The 26,166-nt window shown below is 35.1% G+C and overlaps 1 protein-coding gene across 3 annotated transcripts in view; it reads left to right on the top strand.

Moving 5' to 3' along the window:
* PIBF1 (progesterone immunomodulatory binding factor 1) overlaps positions 1 to 26,166 on the top strand; it is a 105,884-nt gene that overhangs the window by 47,077 nt on the left and 32,641 nt on the right. For all 3 annotated transcript variants that reach the window (XM_083885088.1, XM_083885090.1, XM_083885089.1), the window contains exons 11-13: positions 15,299 to 15,464; positions 18,730 to 18,880; positions 22,807 to 22,897. In XM_083885088.1, coding sequence (XP_083741214.1) covers positions 15,299 to 15,464; positions 18,730 to 18,880; positions 22,807 to 22,897 — 408 coding nt within the window. The remainder of the gene's footprint in view (positions 1 to 15,298; positions 15,465 to 18,729; positions 18,881 to 22,806; positions 22,898 to 26,166) is intronic.

The following is a 26,166-nucleotide window of genomic DNA, read 5'->3' as shown; positions in this document are numbered from 1 at the left end:
CTGTTACAGCTGAGAAATGTAGTGTTTTAGGAAAACACTCAAACAGTAGTTATCTTAGGCCAAAGCAAAAAAAAAAAAAAATTAATTAATTTAAGATGCCTTAAACTAAGCTGGAGCTAAAGGTACTTGCAGTGTAGATGTTGGTTGTACAAATTGTCAAGGATTATGTTTCAGTTCAGTAAATATGCAATATCTGAATGAACAAAATAGTTTTGTTCTCTGACTTTAATAATTTAACAGTGCCTAATTACTGTATTTCTCATTTTAAATAAATATATTTGCATGGGTTTTTTTATTGTTTGTATTATACGTTGTAGAGTGTGTGTAAATGATAGCATACCAAGGAATGGTGCAGAGGGGAGTTGTCTGTGCATAATCCAAACTTTTGTGGCCTGTATTTGCTGTGCCAAAGCAACATATTTATCCTATTTTAATGTTGACATGATCAGCCAAGAATCTTTGAATTCATTCCATGTGCTGCAGAGAATAGTTCACATGAGAGATTGGTTGTCATGTTTAGCAAGAATATAAGATAATAGAGTAAATGGAAATTTGGAAAGTAACAGAAAAATCGCAATAAAACAGAAGTACCAAATTATATAGCATTCTATATAATGATACCACAGTTATAGAAACACAAGAGTGGTAATGGCACAGATAAAACAGTGTAGCACTTAATGGACTAAAAGTCCTGACACACACTATTGCACTTATGTGGTGATGATTTTGCTTCCTGCAATGCTAAAAATGTATATGACTTTACCTAAGTAAGAAAAATAATTGTTTTGTATTTTTTAAAGCTGCTAATGATAGCATAGAAGTAATAATTTCTGAATTCTGTCAAAGCCGTTAACTTCACAAATCTACAAGTAATTCTCTGCAGTCCAGCAAGGAAACTCGGAAAAGGTACTTTTGTCGCTGACCTAAAAAAGAGCTATAATCAGTGGGAAGCATATCTGCAGTTGTAAAAAGTTTTATTCCTTCACTATGTGTGTCGTGGTAAGTGGCAAATAACCAATACTTCATTTGCTTTCTGAAAGAGATTGTATTTTATATGAACAAGCAAGTTCAGTTGAGTTTACGTTCTGTGGCTAGGGAACAGAGATTCACACAGAACATTTTCTTCTATTTCGAAGAAGCAATTTTAAGGTGGGATAAATTGCTAAATATTCTGTGTCTTCCCAGTGTTGGTATTACAGGCAGTCTTGAATTAGCTTGAAACTACTTTATTATTTTGAAAGGGAGGATATCCCTTGAAAGTTCAAAGAAAATTGTTTAAACAGTTTAAGCCATGAGCCACATCAGAACATCAGATCCCTGTTTAGAATTTGACATATATCTAAAATACCGTGTGTCTCAAAGCAGATATTTACTCTTAGCAACATACTTGAATTCAAACAAGAATTCAGGAAAGTTATTTACATTGTGTGGGTGAAACAAGTTAATCTCTGTGGTTACTTTAGCTATATCTAAGATTATGTATCCAGTTTATTGCATTTTTGCATTAATCTGATCTGGCTTTATGCTAGCCTGCATATACACCATTATTAACTTGAGCACAAAGCTAAGTGAAGACTAATTTACTGATCTCCTTACCTTACATAATGAGTGAATCTTGGAAAATGCCCTTCATTGTTGAAAGCCAAGACATCTGTTAGAAAACCTGGCTGGCCAGTTGGATTTCAAATCTTAGCACTATTCATATAGAACTAACATCTTTTTAATGAAATACTGATTCCCTTAGGTATTTGAACATCTGAACATTCATACACTCAAGTCTAATGACAGTTTCCCTTCTTTAGCAATATTCATGCATGTCACCTACAATCCAGAGTCCTACATTATCATACTTAGTCTTTTTCAACACAAAGCAGAGAATAGAGCACAAGGTCCAGAACTATACTGTAATTTCTGCTTATCTTCACTTCTCCAGGGTGTCACTTCCACTGATAGCTTTCTCACTGATGGTAATTCTCAAATTTGACACTAAGGTTTTTTGTTTATTCTGTTTTAAATAGGAACATTTCATGCAAGGTCCAAAACATCAACAAGAAAAGCTACTGTTAAAAATTCCAAAAAGACTCATCTGAAAGAGTCTGTGAACTCTTTGACAAAAACAGGAAGCTTGGGTGGAGGTCCTATTTTGAGTAAAAGTGTTTTTGATCTTAACTTCCTAAAACCTTTACTCCCATGACAGAGACCTTTTACCTCATCTGAGGACTTAATTCCAGTAATCTGCTCATGTAAGGCTTAAGCTTCACTCTGGAGGACAGTTTACACTTCCATATCCCTGGAACTTAAGAAAAAGAGAACATATTCTGTCCTCTGCCTGTAAGTTCAGAATCATTATATGAATGATGATGGGGTGACACTATTCTCATATCATTTGCTAAAAATAGGCAAAATGAGATCTCCTCACTTAGGAATAACTGATCAAATTCATCATGTGATAGGAGCGTTGAGTGAATTGGTAACTAGGATGGTTTGTTCCCAGCTGAAAAATAACTGAAGTGAAAAGTGGTGATTTAAGACCTATTTTCAAAGAACTTGGAGATAACACAAGATTAGACACCAACAAGAAGTAAGTCTCGTTCTTTCTCTTCAAGTTCCAACAAATCAGAAATAAATTTGAGAAAGTTTTTTTAAATTTCTAGCTGGGAAAGCTGCAGAATGTTTTTTCTATATTGCTTTTGCCAACCAGAATCATCTGTACAGTAAGTCCCAACATCCTGTAACAATGGGGATTCAGCAAATGGAAATATAACTAATAAAGTTCTTAGTAGTGTTTTCCCTATCAGGAGTACTGCTGGATTGTCAGTTTTCCTACTCAGCATAGTCACTGGATAGTGTGATATGAGGAAGTGTTTTTCAATGTGTGTGTGTGTCTGAGTCAATCAGATTCTTGACTTACTTTATGGTTAGGTCACTGACGTTTTTTGAGGTAATGTGGCTACTGCTTCATTACATATTGTAGTTTGAAGTGTTTGGCCCTTTAACTCTGTCAGGCAGCAAGAATAATTTTTTTTCCATTTATTCTTCTGCAGGGATGTTCTGCACTGCTTTTATAGCTGACATGCTTGCATTTGATATTAATAGACTTTAAACCTTGAAATACTTTTTATCATGTGGCAGAGTGGTCCTAGGGAACCTCAGTGCCTCAAGAGATTTTTCACTGGATGGAAAAGCTTTAATACTTACAATCATAAAGTAATAGAGCCTGTGTCACTGTGATGGTTCCCAGCACAAGTTCACCCCTAAGATTTGCACTGCAAGTCCCAAGCTTTAACTCATTAAACCCTTATGCTTTATGTTGCTTTCAGGATGGTAATTCTGCAGTTTTTATTGAAGATTCCTAACCCATGCTCATGGTGTTTTTGGGAGGAATACATCTTGGAGTAACTGAAGCAATTTATCTGTAACTGATCTTTAAAGTATGATTTTTATATGCACATTTGCAGTGTACACTGTTTATTGCTTGCCTTTGAATGCTTGATTATGATTACCAGGAATTCTGAGATTGGAAAGAAGTGAAAATATGGGCCAAACTCCAGCCCATTTGTATAACAGTAGTCAAAGTATTAGACTGTGTATCCCATTAATATTGCTAAGAAAAGCATGCTTTAATGTCATGTACCTATAACACTACATCTCCAAGAACAGCTGACGGTGTGCAGATTTTCTTGTTTTCAGAAAGATTGGCTCCATTTTTAATTAAGACAAATTGAGATACTACCCTGTTAAGGGGTTTCAGATTAAGCCTAAAGTCTGTTTCTAACCTGGTTCAAATTTTAACAGCAGAAGAATAAAATGCTAAGAGTGGAGCTCCGAGTGGAATAGAGTTTAAATAACTTCAGAAAAATATTGAACACCTTTGCCTACTAAAACCTTCATGTAATAAAGCAAAAGTATTGTAGATCACACAAAATAAGGTTAACTGAAGTGAAGTGGTAAATAGACTGTTTTTTAGTCATGACCTAAATATTCATACAGAACTGGTAAAAAGTGTGGACAGACTGAAGTGCAACAGTTCATTCTTCCAATTTTGAAAGGAAATTAACTTTTTCTATCAGTATTTAGGTCCTCATTCAGTGGAAGTCTTGTAAACCATAAGAATACAAAGGGTTAAAGCCATGTTTTAACGAACTGTTCAGTGAATGAGTTTCTTTGTCAAGGAGTTAATGTTAACAGTATGAGATGTCAGAAGAAACTTTCCATTTGCTCTTCAGTGAGCACAAGAATTGCATCTGCAGTTGCCTCCTTAGTTGCATGATAGATGGAGCCACATCTAGGACTCCTAGAAAGAATGGATAATGACAGGGATGAAATATTAACAGCACTGGACACACAGAGTAGTAGGAGTTTTCTCTTTCTTCCACAACAAAAAGATGCTGACTTTGATATGCTGCTCAAGTGGGACAGGGAATGTTTGAAGACCAGGAGTGTCTTTGTCCACAAGCCCCATTAGGGAAAAAGACCCAAAAGAACAAACATTTGTTTTCAAGTCCTCTACAAGAAGAAGGAAAATTATACTTCTTAGATGTGATTGTTGCAGGGATTGGGATAGTTCAGCTTAAAGAAGGAATTGTTGAAATGGTGAGAGAGAACATAGCAAATGGGAGGAAAACAGAAAAATTAAGACAAAGATATGTAGGAAGAAAGAAGAGAACTGGACATAATTAGAGGAAGCAGAAAAACAGAAAATTTGATTAGTCTGAGAATAATATGCACTAAAATAAATTAATTTCAGTGCTTTTTGCTTTTTGTGCCTCAAGAGAGAAGTGATGGTTCTATCACCTCTAAGACTCTTCTTAGAATGCATGCATGAAACTTGTATTGCAAAGCCTGTTAGTATCTCAGTAATTCATGAATCCTGACTTCCTTTCCTTCTTTTCAAACCTGGATTTTGCTTTCTTTATTTTCAACTGCTTTTCACAATACTGCTCTTCTCAAATTAATAACTCAAGTTGTAAAGGCAAAGTTGAGTCTTTCTATAAAAATTTTGTTCAACTTGTCAGATGACTGATAAAATACAGAAAAGTATGTCGTGAAGCAAATATGCTCAAGAATGGAGACAGCTTGGAGTTAACAGATTGTTTTTCACAATAGTTCCTGCATTTTTAAAGTATTTTCATTTCTCACATGCCTCAGCAGGTAATATAGGATAATTTGATAACTGAAGAATTTAATGGGATAGGCTGCTTTATAGAAAGCTTAGATTCACTTGACCTTTTCCATGTTTGCAGATGAAATGAAATTGTTTCATTAGTGTCATAAGCAGCTTGGTGATGTAACTTTGCAGGATTTATTTATGAGTCCAAGCTTTTATAAGCAGGGATAAGGTGACTGTTGCTCGTTCCTTTTGTTTTGGGCTGTAAAAGTGTCTTCCATATTCTCTTGTGCTATTGATACCATTGTCTGTGTGTTTATTGTTCCTACAAAGACTCTCTGATTTGAAAGACGTACAGTTCAGGAAAATACTTTTTAGAACCAATATACATTTAATTTCTGGATAATGACACACAAATTTCTACATTTTAGGACTTGTAATAAACTAGCCAGTATGCAACACTTTATTATTTGGTAGCTGTCTCTAGAACTGAAATGCAGTTGATGAGCTTTTTTGGTTTTTAAGTCATGCTTATGAAGAGAGGTCTTCACACTGACTGCTTTTTTTTCCTCTTAATGGTAATGTGGTTCCAATTACTGGGACTGCTTGGGAAAGGACATTTTACATACCTTAGATTTGAAAGAAGACAGATCCAGTTGTGCTCCCCTGCCCACTGCTTGTCTGTCAGTCATTTTAGTATCCTTTGATGACCATCTCTGTTGTTGCCATTACCGTGTCTTTCCATCCTTTGCTCTTCTAACAAAAGCTCCCCTGAGCTGCCCAGTTGCACTGAAGCATGCCTGATGGCCTGCAGGCAGCTTAATGGATATTCATTAAAGTTCTGGAAAACAGATGGAAAGGCATGTATTTTTCTAGTATCATACTTAGTTTAAAACAACTGCTGGAAGTACATTTATAGCAGTCTTTGGTATGTGATTTTAATGTATTAATAGTTTTTATATAGCATTCAATTGCTAATAAGGAAATACAGATTATCTTGTGTGGGATCATCCTTCTTGTCTTGGAAGGGAACAAATGTTTTTTGTAAACAGCAAGCTCAGTATTAGTCAACAGTATACTCTTACAAAATCCTGAGCTGTATTATCAGGAGAATAGTCAACACATGAAGGAAATACCAGTTTTGGGATATCCAGTACAAGCAACATAGTGATAAAGTGGAGTGAGTGTAGAGGAGAGCCACCAGAATGGTCAGGGCTGGAGCACTTGCCCCAGGAGAAGGGCCTGGGGAGATGTGTTCTGCCTGGTCTCTGGGGGTTCCTAACGGTGCCTCTGAACAGGTCACTGGGAAGATGGAGCCAGGCCCCTCACAGGAGGGCATGGAAGAGGGATGAGAGAGTGTCAGTTGAAAGAGAAGATTCTGACTTGGTCTAAAGAAAATCTTTTTCCCTACAAGCATTACTGTGAGCAATCTCCATCCTTGAGTTTTCAAGACCTGAGTGGCTAAAGCTTTGAAAAACCTGGTCTGATTTCGTAGGTGACCTGGCTCTGAACACAATGTTGGACTAGATACCCCCTGAAATTCCATCCAACCTCAGTTATTTAAATAACAATATTTAATATTTAATATTGGTTTGTATTTGTATTATTGAGATCTTATATTTAAGGCATAACTTCATTGAAGAATAAATGGAATATTATGCTGCTATGTGATGGCCTTTCATAAGTGATTGCAAACACCAAGACCATCCATTACATTAATTATTAGGGAAAAAGGTAGTTTGCTGTCCCTCATTGCTAACTGTAGCGCTTTAGGAACATGTCCTTGAAAGATAACAAGGTATGCCTGTACCTTGAACTCTGCTTATCGGGAAATCAAACCTGTTATGTGTGATATAAAGGACATACCAATCCTTTGTTAAATTATGGCAGTTTGAACCCTAACCTTCTGCCCTGTTCTGCCAGACTCTCTCTGGGAAAATTGGAGGGGGAGTAAGCAGTTTGTCTGGTGGCACAGCAGTTACCAACTTTGTCTGATGGTCTCCCAGTTAGCCTGCCCTCAAAAGATTTGTCCCTACCTTCTCATTTCTCTCCCTGTCCTTTTCCAGGAAGCTTCAGTGATAACCCTTCCTTTTCTTACTTTTTCCTTGTTGAGCATCCATTTTTTAATCACCTTATAAAACAGAATTTTTGTTTTTATATTAAATTACATTTACAGAATTGAGAACTTAAATATTTCTATGTTTATTTCTGACTGTTTTAAGGAGATATATGACATTCTGAATATTTTTCTTGTAGTCTGTAGTTTTAATGCCCTTTAGATTTTATTTGTTAAAAGGAGAGAGACATTTAGTTACTGCTCTTGTTATTTATGTAACTGCTGTTCTGTCAGTCTTTCACATTGATTTTTTCCCTCTTTGCATTGTTGGAATTAGAAATCATACAGTAATTATCTTTCGTTAAGTATATATATATATATATATACACATCTAAAAGTATTTAAATGAATTTTCTATTAAATCAGAGGAACAAGAACATATACATCCAGAAATAATGAATGCTATTTAGGCTAGCAAGTATTAATCACTCCATGTGGGATCACAAGAAATACCAGAAAATATTTATATGGATTTAACTGTATATTTGATTAAATGTAACCTCTCTGACTAGTGGAAGGGGAGAGTTTAAAGAGACAAATTTTTGTATGTTTTTTTCAAGAGGAAAAAACAATTCTGAGTCCTTCTGTGACTGTTGACTCCAATATCTTAATTTTCTTGAGCACTGAAAAAAATGTTTGTAATGTTTGTAGTGCAGTAGTGATAATGTAATGAACAATTTCTGTTCCAATATCAAATCTGTTCAAGTATGTTTTATGTGCTACTGTAGCAAGTTATTAAAATTATTTTCCAGAAACACAAGTGCTATTACTATTAGAGAATATTTTAATAAAGTAGTAGAATCTCTGGAAAAACTAATACTTGGTTTAAGGAGGTAAATTGTTGAATCATTATCAAAATTGTACCGTATCTTGAAAAAATTATTATGAACAATGAAAAAATTATCAAGTCAGACAATTACAAATGTATGCTACAAACTTGGAACTTAGTGTAGAGAAATATTAAAAGTCAATGCTTTCATTTTTTAATGTTAAATGTCAAGAAAGTCACTGGCCTTTTCTTCATTCAGATCTGTTTTACATTTCTTTCTCACAGTTACAATTTTAATTAATTATTTCCTCATTATTCAATATACATTTTTGGGGTATAAATCTCTGTACTATTCCTTGAGTTTTTGTTAATGTAGTATGAAATTCAGCTTTGTTATCATGGCATTTTTTGCAAGGAAATAAGTAAATCATTAAATGAAAATACTGGTTTAATAATGGTTTGGGATGCCATGAAAAATCAAATAGAGAAAAGTATACATAGAAAATATGACTGAAGATTTAATGAGGTTTTTATAAATATTCTTCAGGTTCTTTTCAGGTGGATTAAAATATGTACAATAGACAAAACCATAAAACTGTTCAGCTTCTTCTGACTTACTTTGGCTTGAGGTGCTGATACCTGCACCCTTTAGCTTGTCTATGTTTCCCTTTTAGACTGTTGTCCTGAGCTTAGGAGACTTTTCTGAAGCTATTTCCTCTGGTATCTCTTCACTAGGCTTCAGAGAACTCATTTCATAGCCTTCCTGTTTTGAAAAAGAGGAATCTTTAATCTTTCTTTGGGCTTCATCTTTGGGTTATTTTGAAGCTTCATTCAAGGGATCTTGTGAGCTGGTGATTTTCATTTTTGGGTTCCCAAATTAGATCTCTCTGTGTCTACGTGTCATGAAATACCTGATCTGGTAGGTATTTTCGGACCAGCCATGTGTTTCACACTTCGATGTTTTTTATCACCAGAAACATAAATGAGAACGCAAGGTTGTACATCTTGACTAATTTGAATAGGCAAAGAGAAAAGCAAGTATCATTAGACTCCTGAAAATTAGTGACGTGACTCTGTTCTCCTATTTATGTATCTAAAAAAGGATTTTGAGGAGGAAACAGTGAAATTTTATCACATCCTTTATTCTATGCTCACTTATTTCTTCAGGCCCTTCTTTTTGTTAAGGATGATGTCACATCCTTAATAAATGTTTGTACACTGGTAAAGTTCAGTTAAGTTTTTTGAACATCTTTTGCATTTATTTCATTGAAACAAATCAGAGAAGAGTCAATAAATACTCTGATTACTTAAACCAAGTAATAATAGTCTAGGTAGGTGAGCAGACCAAGCATACATCAACAGCACTGAGGAGTTGCTCTTCTTTTTTTTTTTACAGTTGTCCAAAAAAAGAAAGCATTTACAGTAAGTGAAAGAGTAGATTTTATGCCCTAAAGAGCTCCAGGATTGAGAGAAATCTCTCTAGTGAAGTTTTATTTGGAAATTCTCATGACTGAAGTCAAGCACAGGCTTGGCAGAAGCAATCTCTACCCAGTAGTCTTGAAGCTGTGTCTTGGTGCAGGAGAGAATCGTATGTTTCACAGAGTCAGTGTCAAATAAAAGAAAGCACGATTGCATAGCCCGGAGACAAGAAGAAAAGATGAAGAAAAAAGAAACAAAGATGGGTTTCTGTCCCTGTCAGTCAGCATGACTCATACATTTAAGGCACACACAGCTTGTTCATTCTTGTAGTCTAATGTACACTGGGCATTAGTCTAGTTAGGGTGGAAAGAACATATGGGTCATACATTCTGAAGAACTCCTCTTTATTGCATAAGTGATTTTGGGTTTAGGTGTCCTGAAGCTACAAGGAGTGTAAACCAAGTGTTTATCTTGCTGAGTGTGGATGTTTGGAGCTAGCACTTCCTACAAACTGCAAAATAGTATGTGGAAGTTTTTTTTGACAGAATGAGGATCACAGGCCAATACAGAATAAATGCTTAGAATGCTGCAAAACACAAAAATCTGCTTTGAAGCAAGCAGCTTTAAACAAAGCTTCTAAGCTTTCCCTCTCAGATTGTACTGAACCACATGTGAAAGTACTGTCTGTTTAATTACTTGATACAAAGCAAATGTAACATCTGGTAAGAAATTGAATGTTAAGTCAAGTTTACCCTTTATCATCTCAGCTGTATGTTTCTGGATGATTTTTTTTTTTTAATTATAATCTGAACCAGGAATATTGTGCTGAAAAAAATCTCAGCATGTTGTTTGGGAAAAACAAATTTTAAATGAAAATTATTTCAACAAACATTTTTTTAATTGCTTAAAAAATTTCTAGATGACATGCTTCATATTGTGTTTAATTATTATACTCAGAACATTTTGTTGTTATTGTTGTTGGAGGTATTTACATTTGTTGTTACAAAGTGCATTGTTATTTTAGACCAGATTAGAAATAATTTAATGTTTTTGATAAACATGAATGAAATAATAAATACAACAAAAACCTGAAAATTACTCTAAAGTTAGTATAAAAACTTCATAAAATATGTATTTTTTAATGAATGACAAATTTCTTAACCATTTTCTTGTAAATATCAAAACAGACTTTCATTTTGTGAATCCAGCCTATATGACTAATCAGACCTAATCTGAGTGCTGCAAAAACTGAACAATGAAAGCATTTGAAAGCTAAAGATCTGAGTTCCTACACTTTTAATTATTTAGTGAATAGCATGTGAACACAATTGATGGGAAATTTTTGATTACTCAGAAATAAGACAACCAGTTCTTAGTACCAACGATCAAAAAGAGACCCAGTGGATACAAGATCCTTTGAGTACCCGTGTTTGAACTGGGTCTGGCAGTTTGCTGCATGTGTGGACAGGATTTGTGCGGTCTGTGACAGACTGAATTTAATTGAGGTCTATTTTAGACCCCTGTTACTCCTTCTGTGACTCCAACTAGCACAAAGGATAGTCAGGAAAATTCATTTGTGTACTTTTATGCTTAGGTTGGGGCTCTTTGGAAATGAAGAGGCCTTAACTGGTAGACTCAGTTGCAGGAGGTGAGAAAGTAAACTGCCACAAATTGGAAGAGGTATGGGATGGGCAGGATTTGAGGAAGGATGCCAAACTACGAGGGTGATAGAGGAGTAGAGGGGAATCCAGAATGCAGAGAGTAGGGCTATAAGATAAGAATGGAAGCTGAATAGGCTATGAACATAGATAAGAAGAAAATGTCCTGGGAATAAAGAATGAAAATAGAATTGGAATTCAAGAGATGTCTAGGCTGGTGCTGGGATGGAGAGGAAGAAGGTCAGGAACATTAGGGGACATGTTGGGGCTGGAAATGAGAGGCTTGCAAAAGGACAGGTTAGGGAAAAAATGTCTGTAGCATTGAGGTTTCTTTGCAAATTTGGCACTGAACCAAAGCACAGACATTTGTACAAATATGAGAGTATATTCTAATTGCTTTAAAGATCTTAGATCTGGAACGGACCCAACTGTGGACTCAGGGTGATTTCACAATTTATGGGGTTTTTTTCCATTTTTAAACTTGAAAATAATTTCTAAAATATATGCCACAAAGCTTTAGGTTGGTATAATCTGGTTTACAAAATTATAAAATTACAAAATTAGATTTTCACTTTGTATAATTTTGATAGGACTTTCTTTGTAAGATACATTATTTTTATTTACTTGCTTGGCATTCTTTCTTTTTAACAACTTTAATACTAGGATTTGCCACTTCTTGAAGAGGTAATTTTACAAATTTATTGTCTTATAATGTACATCATTGTTCAATTCTTTTCTAAGGAGTACTGCTTTACATCTCAGGTTTTGTTGATGGATAGTTTATAGTTACCCCATTCGAAAAAATATGGTTGGTTGCCATATTTTCTTCAGTACCCAGACTACATGATTTTACCATTAAATCTTTCTGTTTGCTCTCTGGTATGCATATTTTAACTAGTTATTTTATCATTATCCACTACTTGAAAAACAAGCTCCATGATTAAAAAATCTTTCATCCCTTATGAAAGAGAGTTCAAGTCCCTCTCTGAATATTCCCTGTTCTCCTTTACTCCAGAAATAGTTTTTTTGATAACCATTATGTTACTGCTTTAGCAAATTTCAGGCATCATTGACTGGTCAACCTGATGGCAGAGAGACATAAAAGAAATGAGACCTCATTCTAGATTATTCTTACGTGTGGGATTTTTTTCACTGCCTCAATCTGTAATTTCTCTTTGATTCTCAACCCTCATTCTTCTGAGGCTAAAAACTCTACTCTTTCATTATATCAAGTTTGCTAAAATTTCTCGACAGAGAAAAATCCTGCAGACCCACATTCCACTGTTGTTTTTTTTCCATAATAGTAGTATTAAAGCATAGAGTGGTTTTGGGTTTTTTTGTTTTCCCTCAGAGACCATCTAGGCAGATAAAGGAATGTATTTCAGCACATTGTGTTACATGACTGTGTACACACATGCACATACACTTGTGCTGAAATAGTAGCCAAGAAAGCAGAGATCCTATCTTGCAGAGTAAAAGCAAATATGACAAACTCTGAATGGTGCTATGGTGAAGGAGTTACTAGTAAACTCAACAGTGTAGTAAGGTTAAAAGAAAACTGACCTGTCATAACCTCGCCAGTGCAAAACAGATCACGCTCATGTAAGCTACTTCAAATTTCCAAAACAAAGGATAACATTTCTTTCTGAAATTAGTGGTCATGATTGGGTTGAGAAGCACGCTCTGAAAGCACCCAGTTGATTCAGTAGAATCTACCAAGTATAGAAAGTAGGTGCAGGGAAGCATGGATTGCCTCTGTTCATGCATGTCAGCTCAGTACAGTACAGATCATTGCAGCTCAGAATGGTTGAAGGTACAGGAAGGCATTTGCTGTTTGTTTTGAGGTGTTTTGTTGAGGTGGAAGGGGCAAATTTGTTGTTGAGAGTGAGTAAATATAACTAATAATTAAATTTGTGTGTTTCATTGCCTTGTTGGCAGAATGACATATCTTCATGAAGACTTAATTCATTTTGGAACAAAGAATTCTTCCCAGGATTGTAAACAACCTGTATACCAGAATACACTTAGTGTCATGTGTGCAGCCTGTCATGTGCAAAGTGTGGCTAATTCAAGAGTGCTGAATTTTTTTTTGTGTGGTAAAATGAAAACAGGGACAGCCAAGCAACAGTGATGAAAGTATCAGCACTTAAAAAGCATCCCTAAGCAAAAATAACTGGCATAGTCGATAGGTAACTGGCATTTAGCAGCTTGAGTTCAGTAACTCTCAGAACAAATGTCATACTATTAAAAAAAAAAAAAAAAGGTTTTAAAAGAAAAACTTTTAATGAGCTCAGTAAGCAGAACTTCCAAGCTCTGCTCGTGCAGTAAGGAAACAGTCTTATTCATGCATTGGACTATTTACACATGGATGTCTGCAGAGTGATTATCAGGGACATTATAATGATACCTATTTGTTCTGTTCAAATTATTTTCCAGTGAAAATTGCTCCTTTCTGTGTGCCATAGAAACATTCCTACATCTGAAATCCTCAGGGAAAATATTTGAAGTAATCCTTTTGTTTTTACTAAACGCTCTCCATCCCACCTAAAGATTCGGTACTAAATAGGGTGGAACTGTGTTGCAGCTGTTACTTGACAGATGACAGCTAACACAGCAGCCATGCTGGGTTAGAGTAAAGGTTTATCTGGCAATCCTGCAGTTAGTTGTGTAGTGGCTTCAGTGGGAGAAGTACCATCTTGGGTTTAATGGTTCTCAAAGGACTTCTCTGTTGCAAGTTGTTCAGTATTCTCTCAAATAAGTGTTAATTTTTAGCATCCAGAGCATCTTACGGTGAGGAATTCCACAGCTTTCATGTATAAAGAGCGATTTATATATGTTTTCATTTGCATCATTAGATGAACTTCTCATTCATCTATTGGAAAACACAGTTGATTCCTATCTCCATTATCCATCCTCATGATGTGACAGGCCCCTTATTTCTTCCTTTTCCTTATACCATCTATTTTCCAAGCTGTAGAGTCCTAGCTTGCTTGAGTGATTTATTCCACATAGTGCAATTGTGTGAGTGTGTGATGTTGCTGGATGTCAAACGTAGCCCTTCCTTTCTTTGATGCTCTGATACTTCTGTTCCTTGTGAGGTGAGGTACTAGAATGCTTGTCAGCATTCAGTAATGCAGGCAACAACATGGAATTGCAAAGTGATACAGTGAGTTTCATATTATTTGTTTTTTCCACGGTAATTTACAGAGTGTTTGTTTTGACCATTATTTAAAACTGAACCAAAATTTTAATGGTTTTGTCAAGTATAGTAAGTCCCAAGATCTCACTTAAAAATGAAAACAGTCAACTAGGAGTTCATCCTTTTATGTATAAGGTCAGGAGCCTTTTTAAAATCTGTGATTTAATTTGCATATATCTCTTTTGAATTTCATATGTTATTTAATGGTAAGATTCATTAATTTTTCTCCTGTTCTTCACATCTAATTTTTCAACTAATTTTTCACACCTAAATTTTCAACTATCTAATGCTACAGTATTCCATCAGCAAACTTTTTTACACTTCATTTTTGAGATTGCCTGTTAAGTAGAATTAATGAATAAAATAGATGAATTCCACTTCTAAGTGGAATGTTATTTGTCACTTACAACTGCCCTGTAGTGATTTTCTAAAAATTATACTTCATTTCTGCTTTTTGAGAAGGTTCTGTGATTCTGAGTGACTGTGGAAATTATTACACCATTGTGGTCAGACTTTTCTTAATATTTTTGGGTATGGAAAAAGGCAGTGTAGCTCATACCCATGATATCTCAAAGGGTATCACTGATGTCTAATGACACTTCTCCCTATCACATGTAACACATGGTGGTGAAGGGGGGAAGACAACATTTCATTAGTGTTTTTCCAATGAAAATACTTCAGTGCATACATTTGTGTACCAAGAAAGAGATTCATATTGATCTAACACTTTAAAAATAAGGAAAATAAGGTTTACTGTAAGGTCATTGTCATCTGATTCTGTGTAAACAACATATTTAGAAAAGCCATTGACAGAGTTTTCCACCTACTGTGTTGTATTGTCATTATAATATCGAATTTTCCTAAGATGTTTCAAATACGGGTTACAATAGTTACACAGATAACCATACTAATACCTATTAAGGTCTTCAAAATACTGTATTAATTTTGAAATTTATCCTGTACTGAACAAAACTAGAATATATTTGCTTATTTTTGAATCATCAAAATTTTTTTTTCATTTTTCTTTTAGGTATAGACAAATGCAGCTTGGCACAGAAAGCAAAGTAGCTGAACTTCTTCACCAAAGTAAGTTAAAGTCCTTTGAAACTGAACATGTTCAACTCATGCAACAAGAAACAGCTAAGAATCTTTCACAGTGCCAAATGGAATGTGAGAAATACCAGAGAAAGCTGGAGGTATGTTACATAAAGAGACACTTTACAGGGCATTACATAGTTGTTTGCAATTAGGATGTAAAGTGGAAAAGCTTGGGGGAAAAGTAACAGGATGGCGTGATTGAATTAGTATCTCAATCAAATTCTGCAGAAGCAGGGTCAAATGACAAAGCTTACTATGTTTGATGTTTAATGGAGCACAGGACCATGGGGAGAGGAAAAAGCAAAACAATCTCTTATGGAAAGATGTTAAAGACAGTACTTCATTCACGTGGGGTATATTTATCTGCTTGTGTCACAAAGCCACTTTTGTCAGTCTGTGTGAGAATTGTAGGGACAGAAGACAGTTTCACCAAAACAAATCCAGTGAACTCAGTTGCATTATTTGCAACTAGGATCTGAAATAATATCATTACATGATAAAATACTTTTTTATTGAAAGACAATTCTGGAATAAATTTTTCACAGCAAAGAAGGTCAAGGTGAGCATGGCATATACAGCATTGAAAAGACATAACCTTGCTAGTCCTAGCATGATGGGTTACCTTGGTGGGATGCTAGACACCCACCCAGTCACTAATTCCTCCTCCTGAAGAGGATGGGGGTGGGATAAATAAGCTTGTAAAGAGCATGGGTTGATATAAAGATAGGGAGGTCACTTGACAATTACCATCATGGGCAGAACAGATTTGACCTCAGGAAAATTAATTTCACTTAATACCCATTGACATAGGTTGGATGGTGAGAAACAAAGACAAAAGCAAAACATCTTTCCCCACCCTGTTCTCTTTTATTTTAGCTTCCCTCCTTCATTTCTGACTCTTCTACCCTCTCCCTTTCCAGAGCAGTGCAGGGAGAAATGAGAAATTAGGGATTCAAGTCGGTCCATGACAGCTCCTCTCTGATGGTCTTCCCTCCTCATGCTTTTTTATCTTGCTCTGGAGTGGATCCTCCATATCCTGCTGCTTCCTTCAGGAGAAACTCTCCTATTTGGGCTCTCCACAGGTTGCAGTGCCTTCTGGGGATGTCCAGCTGTTCCAGCATGGAGCTGCATGGGCTGCAGCATGGACATATGCTTTGGTGTGGTCTTTTGTGGTCTCCCAGCAGGCAACCTGCTTCACCATGGGCTGCAGAGGGGATCTCTGCTCTGGCAGCTGGAGCACCTCCTCCTCTCCTTCCCTCTCCTCAGTGTCAGTACCATGGCTCTCTCTCATTTTTTCCCTCACTCCTCATTGCCGTGCAACATTTTTATGCTTCATTAAATGCAGTTTCCTTGAGTTGCAGCCCCCTTGGCTGAGGGACACAGCCTGGGCACCTGCAGCCAATGCACCTGTGTATGTGGGCTTTAACCACTTGGGCCTGTTTATCTCTACAAGCTTAGAATTTATTATCTTTAAAACATACGTATCATATCCTGTTCACTTACTTTAATCTTGGAAATGTGAGTATTCCACAGAGAAAACTTACTTTAAAACAAAATTTCTTCACCTATCCAAAGTTAGTCCCCAAACATATCACAGAGTCCAATTTATGAGATTTAAATGAGATTGTTAGTGTATGTTTCAAACGAATGCCAGGATACAAACTGGACAAGACAGAAGAAAGTGACATCTCTGACAACCTTTGTTTTTTTGGGGGAAGAATGCTAGTCTTCAGGTCCCCCCATTTCTAGTGCTAAACCTGCCTAAGTTGTTTATGAAAAGAAACTATAGAGTGGAAAGAGAATTAGAGAATTTCCGATAGAGTGTAATTTCTTGTTTTGTCTGTATTGGGACATTCAGATCCTGGCTGATGAGGTTAGTTGTGGTCACAAGCACTGGGAGTGCCAGTTTTGCTAAACTTAGAGGTTGCTAAATAGATTTTTAATTGCACAGACATGTCTAAACTTGAAGAATGTAGTTCAATTTGAGTTACATGTTCATTTTCTTTGTGGAAATTTTTTGATCTGACAATACCTCAAATATTTGGCATTCAATTCTACTAACACTTTTGGCATTTCTTTTTCTCTTTAGAGAGACACTTAAATTCTTTCATTAAGAAATATGCACTTAAGAGCTCTTTCATTAAGAAATATTCTTGCAGAATTTAAATATTTGATGTCTGAAGTTTTTATTTTTGTTTCTTTTGACTGAATTCTTGGGGTTTTTTAACTTTTTTTTTCTAATGTATAGCATTAATGTACTAAGGTTTTTTCCTTACCATTAAAGGACGTTGGTCTTTATTGATAATGTGGGCACTGATATCTTGTGGCTCAGCTACAGCTTTCTGGACCAACTCTTGCTTTTATTTAGGGCATAGAGTAGTTTTTCTTGCTAAACTAAGAAACAGATGGTTTATATGTTGCCCAGTTTTAACGTATACATTTATTTTTTCTGTAACACTAGACTGCACTTTTTATATTCAAGTTGCTTGTTTCTCAAAGCATTGTGTATTCTTTTGTGGTTTCAAGAGCGACTTAGTATTACTGCTCTGCACACTTGCATATATTTTTATATCTCCAAATCTGTTTTCGCTTGTCATTCTGAATGGTTGTGATTTTTACTTAGGAAGTTAGTATGAAATTTGACAGCAGTACCACTTGGTTATTACTTTACCTGTTTGGGTGGGATTTTTTTCTGCAAAGTATGTAGATTGCTACTTTACATACCCAGGATTTTCTTATTTCAGTTCAGTGTGTTTTTATTTGGTCAATGTTGTTTCCTATTATCAAGCACTTTATCAGATTTCCATTATTATACAAGCCTTCATACTTTTACTTTTGAATATGAGAGGTTTTTGTTTAAGCTTAGTGGATGAAGTATTTACATAAGTCTTGAATGTTGGTGGCATATTACCTTTTATTAATAACTAAGTAATAAGATTGGTATAGCTTTAATAGTAAATTTTTATATTTGGATTCTTCAAAGGAATCTTCATAAATTGATGACTGAAATTAGAATCCAGTTAAAGCAACAAAAATTATTGCATTTACGCTATTTTGACTGCTGTTTGTGATTTTTTTTTAGTTGTTACTTGGCTTTTCCTAAAATTCTTGTAGCTTTTTCAGACAGCTTCTTAGAATTACTAAGACTTCAGCAGATAGGCCTAAGATCTGAGAGTTTAATCTGTGCAAGATAATGTAATTGAAAGAATAACTGCTTTTTAAAGTATTTTAATCTCTGCTGTGCAAAACTTACATCAAATAGTTAATATCATACTGGTACACATTTTACATGTATTATATTTTGCCTCCTTCAAAAATCACTGTAATGCTAAATCCCTAATCTTTCATTATTCATTCTCACAGGTGCTTACAAAGGAATTTTATAGTCTTCAGTCTTCTAGTGAAACCCGCATTATTGAGCTTCAAACACAGAATTCTGAGTTTCAAGCAAGGCTAGATACTTACGAAAAACTTGAAAAAGAGCTTGATGAGATAATACTGCAGACAGCAGAAAGTAAGTTCTGTCACAAATTGTTTTATCTGTAGGTGTTTCAAGCATCACGGTATCATTCTTCTCATGACACTTGGAAAGTATTACAAGTGCCTGTTATTCTTGTTCATTATGCCTGACAAGTAAAAGGCAGTGATTATTTTGATAGAAAATGTTAATGGCAGGTTTCTAAGTGCACCTGTAAATGTTTATCAAACATCCATATGTCTAAGTTTGTGCTCATTGAAAATCATCTCAGTATTCAGTCATTTCTCTTTTCCTTATTCTAATAATCCATTATAATTAGATATAGTGTTTAGGATTCTTCTATTATTTAAGTACATGTTAAATGTCAGGAAGCCCTCTTTGTTGACAGGCAAATACAGATTAAGTAGTTCCTTGTGGCAGCTCGGTCTGTTCCATGTACTAAACCATGGATTAAATTCATACCTGATTACTCTTGAAAATTTTTGTCTCTCATTCACAAAATTTAAAATGTTCACAAACACAGCAAACTTTGTGTAAAATCTCTATCTATTTGGTTCTCAGCCTAAATCAATCCACAGAGCAATTAATTTCTAATTTGAAACTCTGACTCCATTCTTGAAATCCTCTAGCCCATGCATAAGTAGAATAGGACATTCTAAAATTTCAGATGAATAATTCAAGTGTCTTCTCCTTTTCTTTCTTTCATCCTTCAAAAAATAGTCACAGTTTATAAAGTATTCTGTATAGAATATTATTGCATAGACTTTATATATAAGCAATAGTGTCTAGCAAAGTGTGCATTACCAAGATGCAGTGATATTAGGGTATCTTTAGTAACCAGACAGCACGTGCTTTATTAATTTTATGCACTGCAGCCTGTACTTAGAATGGCCTGACTGCCCAAAGGTTCCAGTCTGACCATAAGCATGTTTGCTGTGTACACGCTTCTGTTTTAGTCAGTAACATGTTTTTTGAAGTGTGTATATATATAAACTTGCCTAAGGAGTATTTATGTATTAACACAGAATTTTTGGACCTTACTTTCATTTTCTCCAAGGGGAAGGTAGAGTTCAGAACACTGGTTTTTGTTTACACTTGTTTCCATTTTCTTAAGCATCTTGGGACAGCAGTGAAGTTTTTTACCAGATCATTCTTAACTACTTCTTAACTTATCTATTTAAATTGCAATTTGCATTCTATGCTACAGAATGCTAAAGAAAGGAAAGTTTCCAAATGAACTGTTCTTTTAAAATATAATGACGTTATTTTCTGATTTCCCTGAAGAAAAAAAAAAGTTATCACTTAATATTATTAGAGTATATTTTCTATTTAATAATGAACTTGTTATTTCAGTGTATTTGCTATAGAAAGTTAAGATTAATACTAGTTAAGTCTAGTATCTTAGGGAAAACAGAAGAAAAGAAAGTATTAAAAAAAAAAAAAAAACAAACCCACTTTGAAGGAAAAGACAAATACAGTTCCTCCTGTGTCTCAAATTATGCCTTGGTAGTTATATGTCATAAATAGCTAAAGGCAGAAAAATAACCGAAGGGAAATATAACTATTTTTCAAATTGAATCTGTTATGGAAATACTTCAATCCATCTTTCAAAGAGTATAGTTTAGACCAAAGCATTGTGTGGAAGACAATTAGAGTTTTCTACAAACTTTAGTGATAATAAGGATTAATCTTTATTCCTGTGGTCACCTCTTTATATTTAAAGAGCATATAATGTTTTTTTCTTCATCCTGAATCATGGAGCCTTTGCTGTTTTACAGTATTTGGGGATGCCAGTGGGGGTTGGGTTCTCTGGAGTTTTTAATAAACTGTGTCTTTATTTACGCATGTGAGATGGCTTTTGTCACATACTATTTAAATTTATATACGTATATATAAACTTTTTTATTTTTTCCTTTGGAAAATATGCATGTGGAAGAGATCACTGAATTTTTACTGTTACTCCCTGATCATTATGCCTCACTTTATTAATATTGAAATTACACGAAACAGGCTATTCAGAAAGCTATCAAGAATTTATATAGCCACTTCTTACAGCGCCTGAGGAGTTTCCAGATGAATAACAGTAGTAAATTTCCTTGGCATTTATCTATTCTTCCTTTTCAGGGTACAGTCTCCACATGAGGGTATTTTTGTTGTAGACTAGTTGTTTGATTTTTCTTGTTTCCATTGGTTAGTATCTTTCTAAGAAAAAGATTGAACCTATCTGTATCCTCACAAGGGCATGTCCTTGTTGTGTAGCATAAGAAACTATCCTTAATAAGTGTTCCCTAGCTTGTAAAATGTATATTTTACATCACAAAGTCAGGTGAAGAGCGTGAAATGTTGTAAGAGAAGAGAAGCACACAACTGATACAGAATATTATTTTGATACCTACACCATTTCCAATTTCTTTTGTATTTGTCATCATGATGTGACATTTACTGGACACTACAGACAGATCTGAATTTACAGGACAGGATCTTACTAACATTTTTCTGAGATATATGACACTGAATATGTAACCAAAAAGAAGGGTATTAACAAAGGCAGGTTAAACTATTCTTCATGTTTTTCTGCACCAGAAGTGTTTACAGCACTGAAGAATTCCCTGTCATATTTAAGACAGCTCTGAAGTGCTAGTGTCTTTGTAGTGCCACATTAGTGAACTTTTTCTGTCACACTTACTGAAATTTCTATATTGTTTTTAATGTAACTAGATATGTGGATTACCACAGGTGCTCTTCTAGAGGCTTTTCTCTTTCTAAATGTGTTTTAAGAATCCTTGTTTAAAATAGCATTACCAGGGTATTAGACAAGTGAGAACAGAAGTTATAACATTTTGCAAGTTGTTGAGAAATGAAGGTATTTCTGGTTTTGAGGCACTTGAGCATTAAGAAAGATGAGTCAGATAGGACTCACATCATTTCCTACAATTTGTTTCGCCTGTTCCCAGCTATTTGATTCATCAAAGCTTTTGTGTGGTGCCTGGGCTGGTGTTTGCTTGTTCTTCCTCCTTCTCTTATACCTGTGCCACTCCCATTTTTCTCATTGTCCCTCTTTACCCCTCCTCTCTGTCCCCCTCTCTCTGCCCCTGCCTTTTTCATACATACCCTTGTACTTTCTTTCCCTTTCTTTCTTTCTTTTTTTTTTTTTTTTCTGGCCCACTTCATCTTACAGGAGAGAGGAAATTGGAATTTCAGAATTTGAAATAGTAACATACATATTTTAATCTTGCTGCTATTGGGATTTCTTTTCAAAGCAATTATAATCTGTTTAAAACCCTTAGAAATGCATTTTCAGAAACCAATCACCTATGGAGGCAGAGATTATTTTTAATATTTCTATTTTGCATATACATAAAAATCTCTTTTTTGGCCTTCTCTGAAGAAATGGCATTTGTTTTCATCAAGCGTGGTGAAATTTCTGATCACCAGAGCCTTTCAAAAACCATAGTGAGCAGCCTCACTGTGACATTAGCTCTCTTAGCAACATCAGATGTTCCTTCTGGTCCCATGGACTTGGTTATGTCCTGTCACCTTAAACACTCCCTCATTTTATGTTTCTCTACCTTCTCATGTATGCACCGAAAATTAATTCTTTAGATTAAAAACTCAAGCAACCTAACATTCTACTGCTGAATTAAACTTATACAAGTGGTATTTTGTGACCATACCAACAGCATGGATATTCAAGGCAACTGAACTATTTTCTTTTACTTTCATGTTGCATAAGTCTTACGTTAATCATAAAAATAAATAGTGTTCTAAGTAATTAAAGTGTGGCACTAAATTTAATGCTAATGGCGAACAAAACTGTTCCACTCAAGTCCAGAAGGTTGCACCAACTGAAAATTTAGCTTCTAGAAAAGTATTTTTGTATGTTGCGTTGTAGGTAGAATTGCTTAGAAGTTTATAAGTTCTGGCACTATTCTTCAACAGCAACTTTTTGCAATTTTTTGCAGTGGAAGATGAAGCTGAAGCTGAAAGGGTTCTCTTCTCATATGGATATGGTGCTAATATTCCTACAACAGCCAAAAGGCGACTAAAGCAAAGGTAAAAAAAAAGTACCTCATGAATTTACTTATTCAAGATAAACTAAATGAAGATTAGATGCATTATGCTTTGTCTTAGAATCCAGCCAGTTTGATTAACATAAAGAGGTTTTTCAATGACTTAAGTATACAGGAATAGATTGAGGACTAGGACCTGTTAATGTGGTTGATGCATATGAATGAGAATATACGTATTTTTCTAGGTCATTTTAAAATCTCTTCTCATTGACTTCCAGAAAGATTAATTATAATTGTATAAAACTAAGCAGCTGTAAAAACAGATTAGTTACATTGTTCACATTTATATAATAGGATATGCATTATTTATACCCTAAAATCATTGTATTTAATAGTAAGAAAAACATATCTGTCAGGATATTAGGAAGGACAGCAGTTCAGAGCATCACTATCACTATTATCTTCACTAATATAGCATCTGATTCCACTTGCATTTTTTTGAGTTTGCCCTGGTTTGGCCAATTTGAAAATTTGATCAATAGACTAAAATGATGCATAGGTGAAAAACATATCTCTTGATCATAGTCATTTTGAACTAATAAGTTTATGTTATGCATTGTCTTTAAGAAATAATAGTGACATTTGAATGGCTCATTGTGAGCCTGTGTGTTGTGGCTGTGATTCACTTCTCCCACGCAACAACGGGGTAAAAGGAAATGACCTCAGGCTTGCCAGGGGAGAGGTTCAAGTTGGACAATTTTTTCACTAGTGGTTGTCAAGCATTGGAATAGGCTGCCCAGGAAGGTGGTAGAGTCGCCCATCCCTGGAAAGTTAGGAGTGTGCAAAAAACATCCATAGCCCTGTTGCATATCTGGTTTAGAAAAGTGTTGAGAGTTCTATAGCACCATTTCCTAAAGCATCAGTTTATTCCTCTTTTGTCAATAGTTTGGGCACTTTCGTGAGTTCTGCTTTGATCCTTCTTTTGCCTCACCTTATTAGATTCAGTTTAGATTATTCACAGATATAAAAACTCTGTTAAATTTTATTTAAATGCTGAATCTGATGATCAGGCCAGGATTCCAGATATGCTTGGAAGACACTTTCTGAGCTTAGAAGTGGCTCTATCAGAATGACTCATATACTCCATTCTTGCTCTAAAAGGCATTGACTCATAAACTGACTTAATCCTTCATAATAATGTTGGAGGCTTCATAGACTTTCTTTATCTTTTAGAATTAAAAAGATTAAAAAAGCCATAAAAGACTATGGATGGTTTACCTGCTGTTTTGAATCAAGGGAAACTGCCATGCAGCTAATGTGTGTGATGCCTTTGGCTGCCAAAGTTTGTAAATGCAAAGACTCTGACACCATCCTCTATGTTTAGCACCATTAAAGAAACACAGATAACTCTTCTGTTCTGATTGCTTAAGGAAACAGAATCTATTACAAATATGAATAGTCTTTCTGGAGTCCACTACCTGCTCTTTAATCCCTGACATATGGAATCCTGAATGAAGAGCTCTTTTAAGTTCACATCATGCACTTCAGTCTCTGGAAGTTTGTACAAAACCAACCTTTTCAAGCAGTGTGGGGTCTATACCTCTTTGCCCGCTTGCCAGAAACAAGTTACTTTTGTTACTTCAGACATAGGCATTGTACACCCATAGTGCTAAATTAAGCATGCTAAATTATGCTGGGAATGTCCTGAAGCATCAAGACCAAATGGCCTGTAGTAGCCCGTGCCATGAAACAGTTCTCAGTGGTAGGTTAAGCAACATGTGAACAACATATTGGCAATGATTTGCCTGCCCGTGGTGACTTCTCAGCTATGCCTAGGAACTGCTTGGGAAGTGTTAATGAGAGAATGAAAACACTACCAGGATTACTTTGGTGGTTTGCTAACAAGGAATTATCACATTCTTGAGCACTGCATAATTTTCTAGTATAGTTGGAATCAAACATATTTCCAGCATAAGATGTCTTTGCACATCAATCCCTTTGTCTCTTTCCTTTTAATTTTAACTAGTCAAAAAACATGCTGACAAGTATACTTGAAAGATGTACTTGTGTTATCCTTAAATATTTGCAAATTCAGGTGAACTTCACTGAATAGTTGTAGCTGGGGAAATTACAATGGGTTGCATTCCTTAATTTGCCAAGGGAAGGTATCCAAGTTCTCCCTTAAATAGATATTTTACCTTCTCCCCTAATAGCTACTAGTCAAAGAAATGGTTCCTTTTTCTGTTGTACTAGTTGAGATTAGTGCATGAAAGAGTATGTTTATAACACAGATGAAGAATATTAAGATTTCTGCCAAATCCCAAAGTACATTCCATATTACTGAGAAAGACATGGGGGTTATGACTGGTCAGATTTTCAGATAACCTTTGTACACTCATCCAGATTTACACACTCTTAAGCCTGAGCTTCAGAGTAAATATATTCTCCCTATCATTCTGCTTTAGACCACTTACCCTCTCATAGATTCGGTATCATAGTCAGGAACTGGTTGTGGAGTTACTCAAGAACCACATGGATGCAGTCCTGCATAATATGCTCTGGAGGTTGGACCAGATGACCACTGTGGTCCCTTCCAACCCTGCCCATTCTGCAATTCTAAAGAGTTTGGAAGACTAGGTTAGATATCTGCTATTAGCCTCTGCAGTATATATTGAATCTTCCTATTGCTACCTATGGACCTGTGCTCTTGAATGGATTATAAACTTTTTGATTCTGGACATAAAGCTTGTGAGAGGTTGAGGATCTAATTTTTTAACTAGGTTGTTTAAGTAGCTCAATTATCATTTCTCTTCAAAGTTAATCTGTGACTCTACATAAGAGTTTATTGAAAACAAAATTGACAAGAACATTTAATTATTTAGCATATTAAATGTCAGACAGAACAATTTTGCCTCTCTTTTGAAAGTGATAAAATACTACATTTTTCAGTGTTTTACTGCAAAACATATATTAATGAGCAATTTGTAAGCAATTATTTAAGTTAGAATTAAAGTAAGTCTATGAAGTTGCTAAAAAGTAAATAATCATAATTAGATGAAGGATTTTGACAGTATTTCTACAGTTGTGTAGTTTTGGACAAATTGTATAGGTATAAAATATATACAATAATACAATATTTGTATAAAGCTTTACAATATCATAACTGTCTGAATGTTATTCTAGTGCTGTTAAATTTTGTAATATTTTTTTTAACTTTTCTAACTTTGACCATGCAGCATGTTTGACTATGGAGTTTATATATGTTAATATTTAAGTATTGGTGAAAAACTAAGGCAGTCAAGTCCTGAAGCA

Source organism: Zosterops lateralis, assembly GCF_965231275.1.
Source record: "Zosterops lateralis genome assembly, chromosome: 2".
Taxonomy (NCBI): Eukaryota; Metazoa; Chordata; class Aves; order Passeriformes; family Zosteropidae; genus Zosterops; species Zosterops lateralis.
This window is presented reverse-complemented; position numbering and strand designations above follow the sequence as displayed.